At 41.9% G+C, this 18976-nt stretch overlaps 1 protein-coding gene across 6 annotated transcripts in view; it reads right to left on the bottom strand.

The window, feature by feature from the left end:
• The window catches only part of KHDRBS3 (KH RNA binding domain containing, signal transduction associated 3), a 123251-nt gene that overhangs the window by 50096 nt on the left and 54179 nt on the right, over positions 1–18976 (bottom strand). For all 6 annotated transcript variants that reach the window (XR_014492168.1, XR_014492169.1, XR_014492170.1 and 3 more), the window contains exons 3-4: positions 11448–11564; positions 6508–6654 (exon numbers count right to left, since the gene is read on the bottom strand). Coding sequence is in view for 1 of the 6 variants with exons in the window: in XM_083360102.1 (XP_083216228.1) it covers positions 6508–6654; positions 11448–11564 (264 nt within the window). In the remaining 5 variants the exon portion in view is untranslated. The remainder of the gene's footprint in view (positions 1–6507; positions 6655–11447; positions 11565–18976) is intronic.

The following is an 18976-nucleotide window of genomic DNA, read 5'->3' as shown; positions in this document are numbered from 1 at the left end:
TCTCTTCCCACTGAAGAAATGTTTCCCCGGATACTAAATTCATAAAACCTGTCAGGATTGCTAAACACTTCATTAACTGAACAACTGGAAGAACAGATTGAAAACATTTGTCTAGAAAAATCCGAAAGACTATCGGGAGGGAAAGAAAAGAGAGGCATGTCCAGTTTCATACAAAAGCCTTCACTGTGGCTTTGAAAAGGCACAAAAAACATAGAACAAGTTGCATTTTTATTTTTATTTTTTCTCTATATTTGTCCGCTGAAAACATCGGAAACGTTAGCTATAAATGCACGAAGCACAAATCTCTAAGGACTCACGATGCCCGGATTTTACGGTAATAAAGGACACATGTATCCATAGGCTAATGTTAATCTCCAGTTACACATAATTAGGCCCGTATTTTAAGAAGAAGCAAAGCTTTTAAGTCGCAGAAGAATCAATAAAACAAGAGGAAATTCTGCGCTGAGCCTCGGTCTCTAGGTCTGATATTCATTTCCGAGGAAGTGGAAAGGTAATTTTCATTTTTTTTCCAGCGCGCTCACTGCTATTTGAACACACATAGCCATCTTCCAAACAAATGTCGGAAATCATTTACAAGGAGGATTTAGTACCAAACGTCGAACAAGCGCTGAAACACCAGTGAAATGATATTAATTTAGAGATAATCCCAGGTTTTCCCGAAAACGACATCCATCCCCAAAAATAAGACCTAGCCTGATTTTTTGGGGGTGGGCCTAATGTAAGCCCTACCCTAAAAACAAGCCGGGGGGGTGGGGCACATGGCCAGTCCAAGCAGCGGTGAGTGTGTAGGGACTTACAGCGTCTGGCAGCAGCCACAACCCCGCCGAGCCCTTGGTGCAGCACAGGTAAAATCTGAGCATGGAGGCCGAGGTGGGAGGGGGGGAGGAGGCAGGTGATCCAGATGTGCTGCACATTTTTTTGCCCAGAGGGAGGACTGGAAGCTTCATGTGCTTGTGAGTGGGCCATGTAGAAACCAAGCAGTTCACTCCGTCTCTCCAAGCGTCCCATTTGCAAGCAGACCCAGCTTCCAGTCTCCGTCATTTCTCCATCTGGGTGAAAAGTGTTCGGGCAGTTCTACCCCCTGCCTCGCCTCATGGCGGGCCATGTGGCTTCCTGCCGCGAGCGGCCACAGCAGCGGGCCAGCAGTCACATGAGCTCTTGCTAGATGGGGCTGTCAGTGCCGCCACCATGAGGTGAGGTAGGTGTTGAGGAAATAAATAAGACATCACCCGAAAATAAGACGTCCTGCATCTTTTGGAGGATCTCTCTCTCTCTTATCTCTCTCTATCTATTATCTATCTATCTAAATTTCTCTCTATAGATATATCTATATCTATCTATGTATCTATGTATCTATCTCTACTTCCATCCACCCACCCATCCATCCTCTGGCAGTTTAAAAAAGAGGAACAAACAGCCACATGCTTCTCCCAGAAGAAGGAAGCTAAAGCCTGATGATGACGGATGGGATTCCGTCGAAACGTTGCGCCTACACCTTTAGTTCTACGCAGGGGAAAACCCGAAAAACCAAGGATCCATATATATATATGTATCTACATCTGTCCGTCCATGCATCCATCCATCCATCTCTATCTACATCCATCCATCCGTCTAAAACAGGGACTTATTTTGGGGAAAACACAGTAGAGATTAGTAGATATAGATGGTCCTCGACTTAACTTCCTTCAGTGACCTTTTAAAGTTATAACAGCATTGGTGGGGGGAAGGTGACTTATGACCAATTGTCTCATTCACAACCGTTGCAACATTCCCATTGTCCTATGACCACAATACAGATGCTTGGAAAGTGGCCCATGTTTATGGCCGTTGCAACGTCCCGAGGTCACGTGGTCACCTTTTGAAAAATCAAGGGGGGGAGCCAGATTCATTTAACAACCTGTGTTACTAACTAAACCGCTGCAGTCATTCACTGAGCAACTGTGGCAAGAATAGTCGCAAAATAGGGTGAAACTCGCTTAACAAACGTCTCACTTAGCAACTGTGGTCATAAGTCAAGGAATACCTGTATTGTTATCATCCTGGAGAAGGTAAGATAGTACAAAGAATCTTCAACTCAGCTACAATCCTGGCATTCTTTATCTTCCTCCACAATTTTAATGTAATAAAATAGCTTTAGGGATTGCCGATGTGCGGTAAATGTTATGTAACAAGTAACGTACATATTATTTTTAGCCCCCAAACAGCATACATGAATTTCAGGCTTCTTCACAACACTGTCATTTCATTGCAAAAGTGCAAGAGTTATCTAACATTCAGAAGACTTAGGAATGCATTGATTTCTAATTACTAAAATACACATTTGTCATGTCTTTATGATGATAGTTCTATCACTGTTTTTAGGGAATGACAAAATGTTTAGAACCATGTCTTTATAATGATAGTTCTATGACTTTTGATGGAGTTACAAAATGTAAATAATCTTGAAATGACTATATACATTTACGTATAAGCCCATCCACCGATAAGCTAACCCTTTTTTAAACCTAAAAGGCGAAAAAGTGCCACCCACAGATAATTCAACTCTCAAATTTTTTGTATGTTTTAATTTCAAATAATTAGCTTAACCGTGGATAATCCATGGATTATCCATTTTTCATGGCACTGTAGTTAAAAACGTGAGGGTCAGCTTATCTCTGGATAGGCTTATATGTGAGTATATACAAGATATATGGGTACTTTTTAAAGTGTTACCATATATACAAAAAACCCCTATCTGTGCATAAAGTGAACCTAATTTTGGGAGTATATTTTGACATAGAAAATTCTCAACTTATTTGCATGTATATATGTGCTAAACTGCATGCCAAATGGTTTGGAATACCCAGTAAAACTCAATTTAACATATTCCTGGGTAGGAGGTAACTGTTAAAATTTTAAATTACCATTAAATTCAATCCAAATGTACACCATCTGTATAACTGATGTCAGTGACATAAATTGGCAGAATTAATGTAAAATGCAGTGAACCATTTAAACTACTACGGATACAATGAGTAAAATCCATTATCTTAAGATAAATGTCCAAATACATATATTGTCTACTGAAGCCAAAATAAACTGGAGTCTAATCAAGGGTTTCCCGTACATGCAAAATATTTCAATCCTTGAGATGACTATAAAAGGCTATCTCATTTGGTATTCTCTTCTCTTTTTGCATGGTTCTGCAAAACTTTTATGCTAGGCCATTAAACTATTTTAATTTTTAAGTATTTTAATGCTTCTATTTTGCAGGCTGCTTTCTATCATCTTAATGTTTTCTGCTTGTATAGTGTTTTGAAACTTTTTTTTTTAATTTATCAGCCGTGGGGAGGTAATCAAGAAGTATTTGTGCTAATAATCTACAACATGAACAAACCATACTCAACTGGATTGCCTGCTGCTACGGACTCATTAATTGCAAAAATTTCCATGCAGGTATTTGGAGAAAACTAACTGCCTGATTAAAGTGACCAATAAAATGGTCAGGCCAGTGTCTAATAGTCAAATCTATTTATAAGTAGCAGGTTTGGGAAAATTTATCTAAATCGTCTGCAATGGTATCAAAGCAACAGAGTGCCACTTTAGAACAATCATGACAAAAGTACATTAGAAAGTAAACACATTGGATAAAATCATGGTCTTCGTATGCCTGCATTAACTTAAACCACTGAATTAATAAAGCCATAAAAGTGTGAGGTATGAATGGTAAACATACAAGTTAAGTACAAGGGACCATACAGAAGTAGTCCTCAACTTACAACCATTTGTTTAATGGCTGAGGTCAATACGGCTCTGAAAAAAGTAACTTAGGACCATTTTTCACACGGATGACTATTGTAGCATCTCCATGGTCACATGATCAAAATTTGGATGCTTGGCAACTGACATGTATTCATGACTGTTGCCGTGTCCTGGTATCCCCTTTGCCACCTTCTGACAAGCAAAGTCAATGTGGAAGACAGATTTGCTTAGAACAGTGCTACTAGCTGGCAGGAATAGCCAACACTCCAGAAGACAGGCTTAACATACAGGAGGATCTTCAGAGACTTGAACACTGGGCGCTATCTAACAAAATGAAATTCAATGGTGAAAAAAGTAACGGCCTGCATTTAAGCAAAAAACAAACAAACAAATGCACAGGTATACTATAGGTGGTACCTTGCACAATAGTAGCAACTGTGAGAGGGATCTCGGAGTCCTAGTGGACAATAACTTAAATATGAGCCAGCCGTGTACTGCAGCTGCCAAAAAAGCCAACACAGTGCTAGGCTGCATTAACAGAGGGACAGAATCAACATCATGTGAAGTATGAAGTGTTAATACCACTTTACAATGCCTTGGTAAGGCTACACTTGGAATACTGTATCCAATTTTGGTCACCACGATATAAGAAAGATGTTGAGACTCTAGAAAGAGCGTAGAGATGAGCAACAAAGATGATTAGGGGACTGGAGGCTAAAACATATAAGGAACATATAAGGCTTCCAGTTGCCCTCCGGGTGAGATTCAAGGTGCTGGTGATGACCTATAAAGCCCTAAATGGCTTGGGTCCGGATTATCTGAGGGAACACCTGCTGCCGACATTAACTCCCCATCGTCCTTGTGCGCTCCCACAGGGAGGATTGCCGGCGGGTGACTCCCAGAGAGAGGGCCTTCTCTGTGGGTGCGCCTGCCCTTTGGAACCAACTTCCTATGGAACTTAGGACTGCCCCCGACCTCCGTTCATTTCGCCGGGACCTAAAATCTTGGCTCTTTGAGCTGTCTGGCCTAGACTGAGGGCTTTTTAATTGGGTTTTAAAGTTTTTACTTTTGGGCTTAAATTTAATTAATTGTTTTAAATTTATTTTAACTTTTGTACTGTATGGTTTTAATTGCCCTGTAAACCGCCCTGAGTCCTATGGGAACAGGGTGGTATATAAGTCAAATAAATAAATAAATAAATAAATAAATAAATAAATAAATAAATAAATAAATAAATAAATAAATAATACACAGTTGTTGGAATTGGGTATGTCTAGTTTAATGAAGAGAAGGACGAGGGGGGGGACATGATAGCAGTGTTATCTCAGGGGCTGCCCGAAAGAAGAGGGAGTCAAGCTATTCTCCAAAGCATCTGAAGGCAGGACAAGAAGCAACAGATGGAAACCAATCAAGGAGAGAAGCAACCTGGAACTAAGGAGAAACTTCCTGACAGTTAGAACAATTAACCAGTGGAACAACCTGCCTCCAGAAGCTGTGAATGCTCCAACACTGGAAGTTTTTAAGAAGAGACTGGACAACCATTTGTCTGAAATGATGTTGGGTGTCCTGCCTGAGCAGGGGGTTGGACTAGATGACCTCGAAGGTCCCTTCCAACTATATCATTATCATCATTATTATTGTTAATTGTGGCAGGGAAGGTCATAAAATGGGGCCAAACTCACTTAACAAGTGTCTCGCTTAGAAATGGAAAATTTGGGCTCAGTTGTGGTCTTAAGGCATGGAGCATTTGTAATACATGCAGAAAGGGGCGATTTTCTCATTTTAGGAGATGCATCGGTCCTCTGCACAGATTATCTGTGACTGTTAAAAATTGTAATTATCTTCAACTATCGGTGAATCCTGAAGATGTGGACCAAAACATACCTTCCCACAGCAGACAGGAAGCGCTATCATAAAATGAGAATGGGTAACTGTTAATTAGACCCGTTGTACGAAAGTCTCTCTTGTACATGTAGTCCTTGACTTACGACTAGAATTGAGCCCACTATTATGGTCATAAATTGTGTGGTCATTAAGGCAGAACAGTGTGTGACCGCACCCCGATTTCAAAACCCGTTTTGTGGCAGTCATTAAGCAAACACTGCAGCCGTTAAGTGGGGAAAAAAACCTAGTGTTCGCTATGGGGCATTTTTTGCCCAAAACTGCCAACGCTGGCAAAAAAAAATCGTTAAATCATGTTCTCTAAACTGGTCACATGTCAAGAACTATCTGAATGGTCTTCCATGAAGGTAGAAAGCCTGCAAACCTACATTTTCTATCCTGTGTAGCACATAACAAACACGCTGAACTTTGCAAGAGAAAACTCGTGGAAAAATGGATATGCTAAAGAGATACCACAGCATTCTTATCAAAAAAATAAAGCCAGGGCACTTTGGGTGGGGAAAAAAAAATAATCTAAATGTACAAATGAATTCAAATAAAAAGCTCCTCTGTGGTAGGGATTTGATGTTGCTGTTTCTTACTTGTTTTGCATTTTAACTTTTGTAATATTTGCAATTGTTTTCATTTTATTTTAATGCTGTCCACTGCCCAGAGTCATTTGTTGAGTTTGGCAGCCATAGGAAAGAAAGAAAGAAAGAAAGAAAGAAAGAAAGAAAGAAAGAAAGAAAGAAAGAAAGAAAGAAAGAAAGAAAGAAAGAAAGAAAGAAAGAAAGAAAGAAAGAAAGAAAGAAAGAAAGAAAGAAAGAAAGAAAGAAAAAAAACAATGGCCGTGATTGTACTTACAGGAATGAGAAATTTCTTAATTTCTTCCAGTGCGTGTCCCATTCTGGCATAGGCTTCAGCTGGTGGGGCAAACACTTCGATGAGAACATGCAAATCATCGTTTAGATGAAAGTACTTTGCTTCTCCACTTTTCCTCAACTCCTCTTCCTGGGAAGACGGAAAAATGACATATGAAACCAGTGCGTGGAGAAACGCAAAAAGTCACCATTATCAGAAATAGTTTTCACACATTGCTAGGGGTCGGGAGGGTGGGGAGAACGGGAATGTTGCATATAATGCCACCAAATGAATCTGGAAACAAATGCACCATATGGATTCCCGTGTTATCGTTTAACTAAATAATTCCAAGATACCACAGGGCCCACTCCGCTCATCTTTTATAGTAGACAGGTAGTCCTTGACGTATGACCGCATTTGAGCCCTTTCTAACCTGTAACCAAGCCAATTTTATGAGTACAAACTAGGCCTTAGGTCAGGGGTAGGCAACCTTGGCTCTTTTATGACGCGTGGACTTCCAGAATTCCTGAGCCAGCCTGGCTCAGCTTGGAAACCTCTCCCTTTTCCTTCAGCATGGCTGGCTCAGGAATTCTGGGAGTTGAAGTCCACGAGTCATCAAAGAGCCAAGGTTGCCTATCCCTGCCTTAGGTCTTTAATAGCAAGTGGCTATATGGGTGCCATTTCTCAGCCTTAGGCACTTTAAGCTCTTTAGACCAACACCCATTATTCCTAGCCAGCAACTCTGGGAGTTGAAGTCCAGAGATCTTAAGGTGACCAAGACTGAGAAAGACTATTATATGGTACCAGAGAGAGAATCCGGAATTAGGTTGAACTTGGCCAATAATCCTCTCATGGTTCCGTTCAATAGCTGCTCGACAAATCTACAATGGTCTGCCTCTTAAACCAAAAATACACTGGATTGTATACCACTGCCCTTGTAATTGCGGCTGGAACAAGATGGGAGTTAGGGATCTTCTAAAGAACCCCCAGCCTTATGAGAATTCTCAAAATCCTGCTATGCTCTTAGAAAAAGGTACACTTTGCATTCTGAGTTAAAAGTTGCTGATTTGCTCATGCGTTGACCCACCACGACTGAAGAAAAAATAACTATCTCCCAGACTTTCCGGAAATGAAAGCTGAACAGAATTCTGTTGACCCTCTAGAGCTGTCAATCAGCTAAGTATTTTAGTGCCGGCTTTAATAAAGGTGGGCAACCTCATTCATTCCCATTTGGTCACACCAAAAGAGGCACCCAACGAGTCCATGACACGACTTCATCTTTTTCCCGCCCCCCCCCACTATGAAATGCCGCCAACCTCTAGCCTACAACGTAAGTCTGCTTAAGTTTTCATCTTTTTCACAACACTCTTCCCTCACCAAGTGTTCTATTTCTGCTCTACTTCCTCTATTTTGCCATTCTAGCTTATCTCTGTTGCCTGGCAACTGAAATATTGCGATGCTTAGCAGATGCCATTGACCCTTTCAACACATATAGGTAATCATGGATAAACGACAGACAGGATAAAACAGGGGAAGTAAAATATGTCTTTTGGTATTTCGACCCCCTCTACTTGCAACGTATTTGATAATTAAATACGCAACCTCAAAAATCTGGCTTTTCTTTCTTTCTTTCTACCTACCTACCTACCTACCTACCATGAGCATTTAGTAAAATAAACAGTGGCCCACCCGGATGTATTGGAAAATGGGATGTATAATAATAATAATAATAATAATAATAATAATAATAATAATAATAATAATAATAATAATAATAATAATAATAATAATACGCCAACCTAGCAGTTCGAAAGCACGTAAAAATGCAAGTAGAAAAATAGGGACCACTGCGGTGGGAAGGTAACAGCGTTCCGTGCGCCTTTGGCGTCTAGTCATGCCGGCCACATGACCACGGAGACGTCCTCGGACAAGCGCTGGCTCTTCGGCTTTGAAACGGAGATGAGCACCGCCCCCTAGAGTCGGAACGACGACTAGCACGCATGTGCGTGCGGGGGAACCTTTACCTTTACCTTAATAATAACAATAAGTTGGAAGGGACCTTGGAGGTCATCTAGTCCAACCCCCTGCTAAGGCAGGAAACCCTATACCATTTCAGACAAATGGCTGTCCAGTCTCTTCTTAAAAACTTCCAGTGCTGGAGCATTCACTGCTTCTGGAGGAAGGTTGTTCCACTGATTAATTGTTCTAACTGTCAGGAAGTTTCTCCTTAGTTCTAGGTTGCTTCTCTCCTTGATTAGTTTCCATCCGTTGCTTCTTGTCCTGCCCTCAGGTGTTTTGGAGTATAGTTTGACTCCCTCTTCTTTGTGGCAGCCCCTGAGATTTTGGAAGACTGCTATCATGTCACCCCTCGTCCTTCTCTTCATTAAACTAGACACACACACACACACACACACACACACACACACAAACCCTTCTATTTTCCACTGTACTTACGTGAGCCACTACATTTATTTTATTAAAGACTTGGGCATATAGCATTATGCTTTATGTAGAATTAGATTTTTTAAAAAAACTGCTTGTAAATTAAGATAAATGTGTGCTGATTGGGGAAAAACAAAACTACAAGTACAGAACCATATTACCAGTGATTTGAAAAGGGGTATTTAAGGACATTCCTCGCCCTCAGTACATCAGAAGCTCCTAGTATACTGAACAGTCTTTTAAGTTTCTAGTCTGTGTGTGTTCTGAAGTGTTTCTATATTGTTGTTCTAGGTAGGGTGCATTAAAAACACACTGCGCTCTCTTTCCAGAAAGGACCACAGACCCACATTTGACTGATCTTGTTAAAAGTTCTCGCATCTGCTCTTGGTTTGTGTTGTGATTATGAGCTACTTAGGTATATGTCACTCAAAAACAACTTCTGGGTAGCAATCTTTTTATTCTGAAATTTACAGCAAAAGTAATGGGATTGGTTGACAAGCCCGCCTAAATCGAGGAAGTTAACACATCAAGACTGGCAATTTGAGGCTTGTAAACAAAAAAAAAATGGGTAGAAGGAAAGATATACAGTCTTTGCTCTTATTAAGCTTCTCAGCTTCTTTATTTGTGGCATCAGGCAGTTCGGGGTCCCCTATCTGCATTCCAGTGCTGCCTTACTTGCAACTAATGCAGGCAGCTTTTGAAAGACGAAGAGAATTCTTTACTTTTTAAGCAATTTAGCAAAGTCCACAAAACAGAACAGAGTAGGAGCTGCAAGTAATAAAATTAATCTAGAAAAAAGCTAAGCCAGCTTTCAGAAAATCCTTTTTTTTAAGAGTGAGAGCTATTAGACTCTAATAGTCTCCCAAGGGGAAACAATGCAAGCCCTGATATACTGAATAATTGAAGCGTGAACAAAGCTCAGAAATACACAAACCAACAAACCACCTGGTAAACAAGCCTCACAGGCTCTGCTAGACGGTCTAATAAAGAGCATCCAGGGTTGAAAGATAAAAGTGCAAATGAAAACCGTAATAAAGTTATTGTATGCTAATGGGCGACTGTCAAGCAAAGCGAACAAGAGGATTGCAGACACTCCTTGCTGGTTCAGACAACAGGTTAAGGAAGGGCAAAGGTTAATGAAACACACTCAGAACTGTAGCAATGATAGTAGAGTTTAGGAAAAGCCCTCCCTAACCCTACCACCTCTTACAATACTTGACCACACAATCTCAACCGTATCTCAAGACTTAAAATGGACACCTGACATGAAAAATGTATAATTTCCTTTAAAATGCAAAGTTGACTGCAGAGGAGATAGAAAGGTCAATATGGCAGCTCTGAGCAGGCAAGCAAAGGTCTGTTCTCTATTTTGCATGTGTTGACTGCAAAATGCAAAGCATGCAAGAAGTACTTCCATCACATCTTAATATTTGCTGCTCTTGATTTTGCTGATCTCCGCCCCCTGCTTTACTTTCCAGGTAAAAATGTCGTCAAAAAAACACAACAAAGAATGTTCTTCCCAAGTCAGAGCCGCTGGATACAGTTCTGCAAAGGAATTACGGAGTCTATCCTTTGCACCTCTGGTGTGGCCCGCCAACCAAACAAGACGCGGATTTCAACAGATGGTCAGAACTGCAGAAAAAACAATTGCGACCAGCCTGCCTTCCACTGAGGACCTGTATACTGCATGAGCCAGAAAGAGGGCTGAGAAAATATCTAGAGCAGGGGTCCCCAACCTGTGGGCCGCGGCCCAGTAGCGGGCTGTGGGCTCTTGACCAGAGGACCGCAGAAATGGCTGGCCAGGGCGTGTACGTGTGGGCGCGCATTCTCCACCACTCGTGCTAGCGCCTGTGGCCACATTTGCGCATGCGTGAACGGGACGGTAGCGTGGGGGGCCGTGCCCCATTTGTGCATATGCAAACAGGATGGTAGCGCGGGGTGTTTGCGCATGCGTGAATGGGCACTAGCCGTGGGGGTGTGCAGCGGTTTGCGCATGTGCATGGCGCCAGCGCATGCGTGAACACGGCCACTAGTACTACGCCAGTGCCTGCACTAATTTGGAAGCTGGTCTCCCCTCCGGGATACGAGCCCAGAAAGATTGGCGAACTCTGATCTAGAGACCCCCTCAGATCCTGGACATAAACTGTTTCAACTCCTCCCCTCAAGATGGCGCTATAAGGCATTGCACGCCAAAACAACTAGACACAAGTACAGTCCCCCCCCCCCGTGCCATCACTCTGCTAGACAACTAATTCCCACAACAGAACAGTATATTCCAACTATCCACAAAAGACATGCAAAAACTTGAATTTTCTCTGAGGCAGGAATGCATGGAGGGAAGAGGAAATTGCATGCAGAATGCAAATAGGGAGAGGTGATTGTATATACACCTTGACTTGTGTTAGCTTTAGTTCTCCCCAGGCTACACTAGGATTGGTGAAGAAAGACACACACAGCAGTACAGTGCACACACTAATGATCTTCAGCCAGCATTTTTTTACCTTTGCTTTATCCCTCATGGATCCTTTTCCCAATATTGACATTTTTGTCAATGTCTCTTCTTGCAGGCGCTTCAGAGAATTGCCACGCGGGCCCAAAAGTTTCCCCACAAAGTTGAACTGAAAGACAAAATAAGCAACAATAAAAACCAATAAAGTATCTACCCATAGTGCTGAGAAGCTGTAAGCTTGACTTTAAGATTTGTGCCGGACATAAAAAAAAAAGAGTGCTGCTGAAAACAGCATTTGTCTATTTCTGTGAAATAAAGAAACACGTTAGGCTGTAAATTTTGCTGCTGATGAGGACAAGTAAGAGAAGGAACATATAAAAAATTATTACCATAATGCTAGCACTTTTGCTGCTGGCAGCTTTCTTCACATTAAAAAGTTCTAGGGTAAATAGAAAGGTACATAAGAAGTGATAAAGGGAACACAAAAAAATTGTAAGAATCTGAAAACAAAAATCTGGAGCTCCAATTCAGTCAAAAATAATTAAAGAATACCCATTAAATTAATCTATTTCTGTGAAAAACATATACAGGTAGTCCTCATCTTAGAACCACAACTGAGCCCCAAATTTGTCACTAAGCAAGACAGCTATTGACTTTGGCCCCAATTTATGTCCTTTCTTGCCACAGTTAAGTAATGCTCATCTGGATTCAATATGGTCTTTTTGCTTTCTGGGGAAGACAAGAAACCATAAGGTACGGATGAAATTACCACTGATCCATTTTCCCCGTTTATCTCACAAAATACCTGACCACAAGTCAGAGAACGGCCAGGTGTAGATCAGGGTTGTCCATAGCTGGCTGGGGAATTCTGGGAGTTGAAATCCAGAAGTCTTAAATTTGTTAAGATTTGGACACCTCTGGGGTAGACAACCTTGGCTCTTTTATGACTCGTGGACTTCAACTCCCAGAATTCCTGAGCCAGCATGGCTCAGCTTGGAAACCTCTCTCTTTCCCCGCAGCATGGTTGGTTCAGGAATTCTGGGTATTGAAGTCCACAGGTCATAAAAGAGTCAAGGTTGCCTACCCCTGGTCTAGACACTGAAAATGCTCATCTCTACTGGGAACGGACAGAGATTGAAAAGAGATGACACCAACTGACGTTCTGAGGCAAAGCAAGACACACTTTGACAGGACCAGCCAAGATGGCTTCCAGCAGTGAGAAGGCAATCTGTCTCTGATCAGACCCTGAAGAGGCAAAAAACTAAAAATAAGTGCTCTCTTGAGGGGAAAAAAATGGGTCCCCTTGAGGACTGAAGGGCCTTTTGATGAATGGAAGATGGCAAAAAAGCCAGGGATGTAAGCTGTAGCATTCAAGTTCTTTCGACAGATTATTTCGGCTCTTTGGGCTGGCTCAAACGTAGCCTGGGAGATTACTCAGAGCTGGGGAATTTTTTTATTGTTCTTTTTTGCCTTTTGACAGCCTGCAGAATTTCTATTGGATTGACAGTCATGGAGTAGAAGAAACCTGTCCAGTTAGGATTCTTAGATGCCAATCACTGCATCCAACTTTGCCTTGCCATTTTGTAGATTTTCTGCAGTTCTTGGTCCTTTAGCCCGTAACTGGGGAAATGTTTAAATTTAGGAAACTCTTGTCAGACTGTACCTTAAGACGAACATGTATAACTGCTGGGATACATTTGTATTTGCAAGAATCGTGGTGGCACAGTGGTCAGAATGCAATATTGCAGGCTAATTCTGCTCACTGCCAAGAGTTCGATCCTCACTGGCTCAAGGTTGACTCAGCCTCCCATCCTTCTGACGTCCGTAAAATAAGAAACCACATTGTCGAGGCACGATGCCGCCTCTGTAAGCCACTTTGTTGTTGTTAGCTGCGAAGTCGTGTCCGACCCATCACGACCCCATAGACAACATTCCAGTGACTCCATCCAGCCACCTCATTCTCTGTCATCCCCTTCTTCTATTGCCCTCAATCTTTCCCAGCATTAGGTTCTTCTCCAGTGAGTCCTTCCTTCTCATTAGGTGGCCAAAGTATTTGAGTTTCAAATTCAGGATCTGGCCTTCTAAAGAGCAGTCAGGGTTGATCTCCTCCAGGACTGACAGATTTGATCACCTTGCAGTTCAAGGGACTCGCAGGAGTCTTCTCCAGCACCATGGTTCAAAGGCTTCAATTCTTTGGCGCTCAGCCTTTCTTATGGTCCAACTTTCACTGCCATACATTGCAACTGGGAAGACCACAGCCTTGACTATACGCACTTTTGTTGACAGGGTGATGTCTCTGCTTTTTAGTGTGCTGTCTAGATTTGCCATGGCTTTCCTCCCCAGGAGCAAGTGTCTTTTAAATTTCTTGGCTGCAGTCCCCATCTGCAGTGATATTGGAGCCCAGGAAAATAAAATCTGTCACTACCTCCATTTCTTCCCCATCTATTTGCCAGGAATTGAGAGGGCCGGATGCCATGATCTTGGTTTTCTTAATGTTAAGTTTCAACCCAACATTTGCACTCTCCTTCTTCACCCGCAACAAGAGGCTCTTTAGTTCTTCTTCACTTTCTGCCATTAAAGTGGTATCATCTGCATGTCTTAGTTTGTGGATATTTCTCCCAGCAATCTTAATTCCAACTTTTGATTCATCTAGCCCCGCCTTTCTCATGATGTGCTCTGCATATAAGTTAAATAGGCAGGGAGACAGTATACAGCCTTGCCGGACTCCTTTCCCAATTTTGAACCAATCAGTGGTTCTGTGTCCAGTTCTCAGTTGCTTCTTGACCCGCATATAGGTTTCTCAGACAAATAAGATGGTCTGGTACTCCCATCTCTTTAAGAACTTGCCACAGTTTGTTGTGATCCACACAATCAAAGGCTTTAGCATACTCAATGAAGCAGAAATAGATGTTTTTCTGGAACTCCCTAGCTTTCTCCATGATCCAGCGTATATTGGCAATTTGATCTCTAGTTCCTCTGCCTCTTCGAAATCCTGCCTGTACTTCTGGTAGTTCTCGATCCACATACTGCTGGAGTCTAGCTTGTAGGATTTTAAGCATAACTTTACTAGCATGAGAAATCAGTGCAATGGTGCGGTAGTTTGAACATTCTTTGGCACTGCCTTTCTTTGGAATTGGAATGTAAACTGATCTTTTCCAATCCTGTGGCCACTGTTGTTTTCCAAATTTGCTGGCAAATTGAGTGTAGCACTTTTACTGCATCGTCTTTTAAGATTTTGAATAGCTCAGCTGGAATACTGTCACCTCCACTAGCTTTGTTGTTGCTCAGCTTTTCTAAGACCCACTTCACTTCACATTCTAGGATGTCTGGCTCGAGGTCAGTGACCACCTCATTGTGATTATCAGGGACGTTAAGCTCGTTCTTGTATAGTTCTTCTGTGTAATTCTGCCACCTCTTCTTAATCTCTTCTGCCTTTGTTAGGTCCCTGCCATTTTGGTCCTTTATCATGCCCATTTTTGCATGAAACATTACCTTCATCTCTCCAATTTTCTTGAAGAGATCTCTGGTCCTCCCTATTCTATTGTTTTCTTCTATTTCTTTGCACTGTTCATTTAAGAAGGCATTCTTATCTCTTCTAGCTATTCTCTGGAATTCTGCATTCAATTGGGTGTATCTTTCTTTTTGTCCCTTGCCTTTCGCTTCCCTCCTTTCCTCAGCTATTTGCAAAGCTTCCTCAGACAGCCATTTTGCTTTCTTACGTTTCTTTTTCTTTGGGATGGTTTTAGTTGCTACCTCTTGTACAATGTTGTGAATCTCTGTGCATAGTTCTTCAGGCACTCTATCAGATCTAATTCCTTAAATCTATTTGTCACCTCTACTGTATATTCAACAGGGATATGATTTAATTCATACCTGAGTGGCCTAGCGCTTTTCCCTACTTTCTTCAGTTTAAGCCTAAACTTTGCAAGGAGAAGCTCATGGTCTGAGCCACAGTCAGCTCCTGGTCTTGTTTTTACTGACTGTATAGAGCTTCTCCATCTTTGGCTGCAGAGCATATAGTCAATCTGATTTCTGTGTTGACTGTCTGGTGATGTCCATGTGTAGTCATCTCTTGGGTTGTTGGAAAAGAGTGTTTGCTGTAAATCACTTACAAAGGGCTATAAAGCACTGTGAAGCAATATGTAAGTCTAAGTGCTGTTGATATTTTTATTAGATATATGTACAGGTAGTCCTCAACCAGCTGCCGGTGGAGCTGAGGACTGCCCCCGACCTCCGATCATTCCGCCGTGGCCTGAAGACCTGGCTCTTTGAGCTCTCGGGCCCAGGCTGAGGAGAAATTTATTTTAATTGGGGTTTTTAATAGTACAGGGTTGGTTTAATCTTTTTTAAATTGGTTTTTAACTTTTGTATGGTTGATTTTTAACTCCCTGTAAACCGCCCTGAGTCCTCAGGGAAAGGGCGGTATATAAATGCAATAAAATAAATAAATAAATAAATAAATAAATAAATAAATAAATAAATAAATAAACTTATGACCACGATGGAGCCCAAAATTTGTACTTGAGACATTTAAGGGAGTTTTGCCTCATTTTATGACTTTTCTTGCCACAGCTGTTAAGTAAGTACCACAGTTAAGTGAATCTCATTTCCCCGTTGACTTTGCTGATCAGAAGATTGCAAAGGGGATCACGTGAGACTCTGCAACCGTCACAAATACCAGTCAGCTGCCAAGCATCTGAATTTTGATCATGTGACCATGGAGATGCTGCAATGATCACAAGTGTAAAAAATGGTCATGTCACTTTTTTCAATGCCGTTATACTATTTAGTGACCGTTCAAAGTTACAAGTCCAGGGCTACCTGTGTTTGTATGGTTTTATTGCTTTAAATGTTGTAAGCCATCCAGATTCAGCTTGTGGGGACATAAGCGGCAGATTAGAGAGAGAAAGAGAGATAGATAAGATAGATAGATACAGACAGGCAATCACACACCTTAGTCTGAATCAATCCACTGCAGAATGGAGGTCTATTCACTGAAGGCTTTAGATCATCATCTGCCACATTGATCTATTGCAGGTTTTTTATTTTATTTTTAATCCAAAAGCCAAGAGAGACAGACTGGTCCAAAGTGATCCATGGCATTTATTTTATTCATTTATTAAATTTCTATGCTGCCCATCTCACCAAGAGGTGACCGTAGGTGGCTCATAACCAAATAAATATAATGACCAGTTCAGCTACACCATGTGTTTTGTCTGCTTACATATGTATGTCTATGTATGTGCTATCCATATGTATGTAGATAATTGTGGAAAGACAGAACCCACACTTTCCCTTTGGATGGATGGATGGATGGATGGACAAATAGATCAAGCTAGCCAGCCAGCCAGCTAGCAAAACAGGATACATTTCATACCATCATTGTGGTCCTTCTTTTCTTATGTTACTTCGTATTATTAATTCCCCTCTGCCTCAGGATAGCCATATTTTTGTAGCTAGCAGTAGCACAGAAACAGCAACTTTGCTCAGGATTGCAACGCTCTCTACATGGGGCTGCCCTTGAGGACCACTCGGAGGCTTCAACTGGTGCAGAATGCGGCTGCACGAGTTGTGATGGGGGTTTCCCGATACTCCCATGTAACACCTCTACTCCGCGAGCTGCATTGGCTTACGGTTGCCCTCCGGGTGAGATTCAAGGTACTGGTGATGACCTATAAAGCCCTAAATGGCGAGGGTCCAGGATATTTGAGGGAAGTTCCCTTCATCCAGTGCGCTCCCACAGGGAGGGTCTTCTCAGGGTGCCGCCGGTAAAAGATTGCCGGCGGATAACACCCAGGGAGAGGGCCTTTTCTGTGGGTGTGCCTACCCTCTGGAACCAGCTGCCCGTGGAGCTAAGGACTGCCCCTGACCTACGCTCATTCCGCAGGGACCTGAAGACTTGGCTCTTTGAGCTCTCTGACCCAGGCTGAGAATTTTAACTGGGGTTTTATTTTCAGGGATAATTTAATCTTTTAATTCTCTTTTAACTTTGTATTTTATATTGATGTGATTTTAAAATGCCCTGTAAACCGCCCCGAGTCCTTCGGGAAAGGGCGGTATATAAATCTAATAAAATCTAAATCTAAATTGCTGACTAGGAGATAACAGGATGGAAAGATGAAGTTAAAACAATTCTGACGTAGGGAAGATCTGGAAAGAGACAGCTTAAAGCATCATTCTCTTCCCCAGTAATACTGATTGTGGTTTGTCTGCTGCTAACTAAGCAACAAATTCCCAGCGAAAAAGGGGGTTGAAAAATACATTCTTTTTGCTTCAGATCGGCCCTGCAGTCAGGTTGCTCTTTTTTTTTTTAATCCTGGCTTCTTTCCAATGCATTCTGCCAATTGCAGTCCAATTCATTTGGATGGTACTGGATCAGGGAAGGCCGAGCCAAAACCTCAACAGAGTCTTTGCTGCCAAAGTTGGGAAGGCAAAGGGAAGTGAAAGTCAGGAAAAAAAATCAGCAGCGGTCAAGTAACGAGAGGAAGGGAAATTAAGAGTTATTCCACTTGCTTTCACTGGGTGTTGGTTTCTTTTAACCCAAGGCTACCCAGAGATAAAGCATTACACGGCCTTTTTCAAACCACACCCCTTGTGTTGGTAGGTAGAAGAACTCTCAACAGATACAAAAGATTATGTGAGATGCTATGATGTGGAGTGGAGAATGGAGAATGGGAATAGAATAGAATAGAATAGAATAGAAAATAATAGAATAGAAAATAGGGAAGGGAAGGGAAGGGAAGGGAAGGGAAGGGAGGGGAGGGGAAGAGAGGAGAGGAGAGGAGAGGAGAGGAGAGGAGAGAAGAGAAGAGAAGAGAAGAGAAGAGAAGAGAAGAGAAGAGAAGAGAAGAGAAGAGAAGAGAAGAGAAGAGAAGAGAAGAGAAGAGAAGAGAAGAGAAGGACCTTGGAGGTCTTCTAGTCCAACCCCCTGCTTAGGCAGGAGAACCTATACTATTTAAGACAAGTGACTGTCTAGTCTCTTAAAAACTTCCAGTGTTGGAGCATTCACCATTTCTGGAGGCAGGTTGTTCCACTGATTCATTGTTCAAACTGTCAGGAAATTTCTCCTTATTTCTAAGGTTGCTTCTCTCCTTGATTAGTTTTCATCCGTTGCTTCTTATCCTGCCTTCAGGTGCTTTGGAGAACAGCTTGTCCCCCCTCGTCCTTCTCTTCATTAAACTAGACATACCCAATTCCAGAAACCGATTGGAATGGCTTATTTTTGAGACAGATTGTTGAGGGGCCTCTGGATTTTAGACCAGCAAAGTGAATGGGGAAACCAGATACACTTCACAGCTGTAACTGCAGGGTTTCACTTCACAAACGTGGCAACCAAGGTCTTAAAATGGGGCAAAACCTACTTTACTGTCTCGCTTAGCAACAGAAATTTGGGAGTCAATTGTGGTCGTAAGTTGAGGATTCCCTCTAATGAAATGTCACTGAAGGCACTGTAGATTTTATTGTAATAATTTACAGAGAAGAACTATCTGTGCTGGGGATGCTCTGTCTCCTTCTCTATATAAAGTGCCTTGCCTTATTTGGGTCTGATTCCTTATTTTCTAGTACGCCTTAAGTTATCCC

This window comes from Vipera ursinii (genome assembly GCF_947247035.1).
Source record: "Vipera ursinii genome assembly, chromosome: 3".
NCBI lineage: Eukaryota > Metazoa > Chordata > Lepidosauria > Squamata > Viperidae > Vipera > Vipera ursinii.
This window is presented reverse-complemented; position numbering and strand designations above follow the sequence as displayed.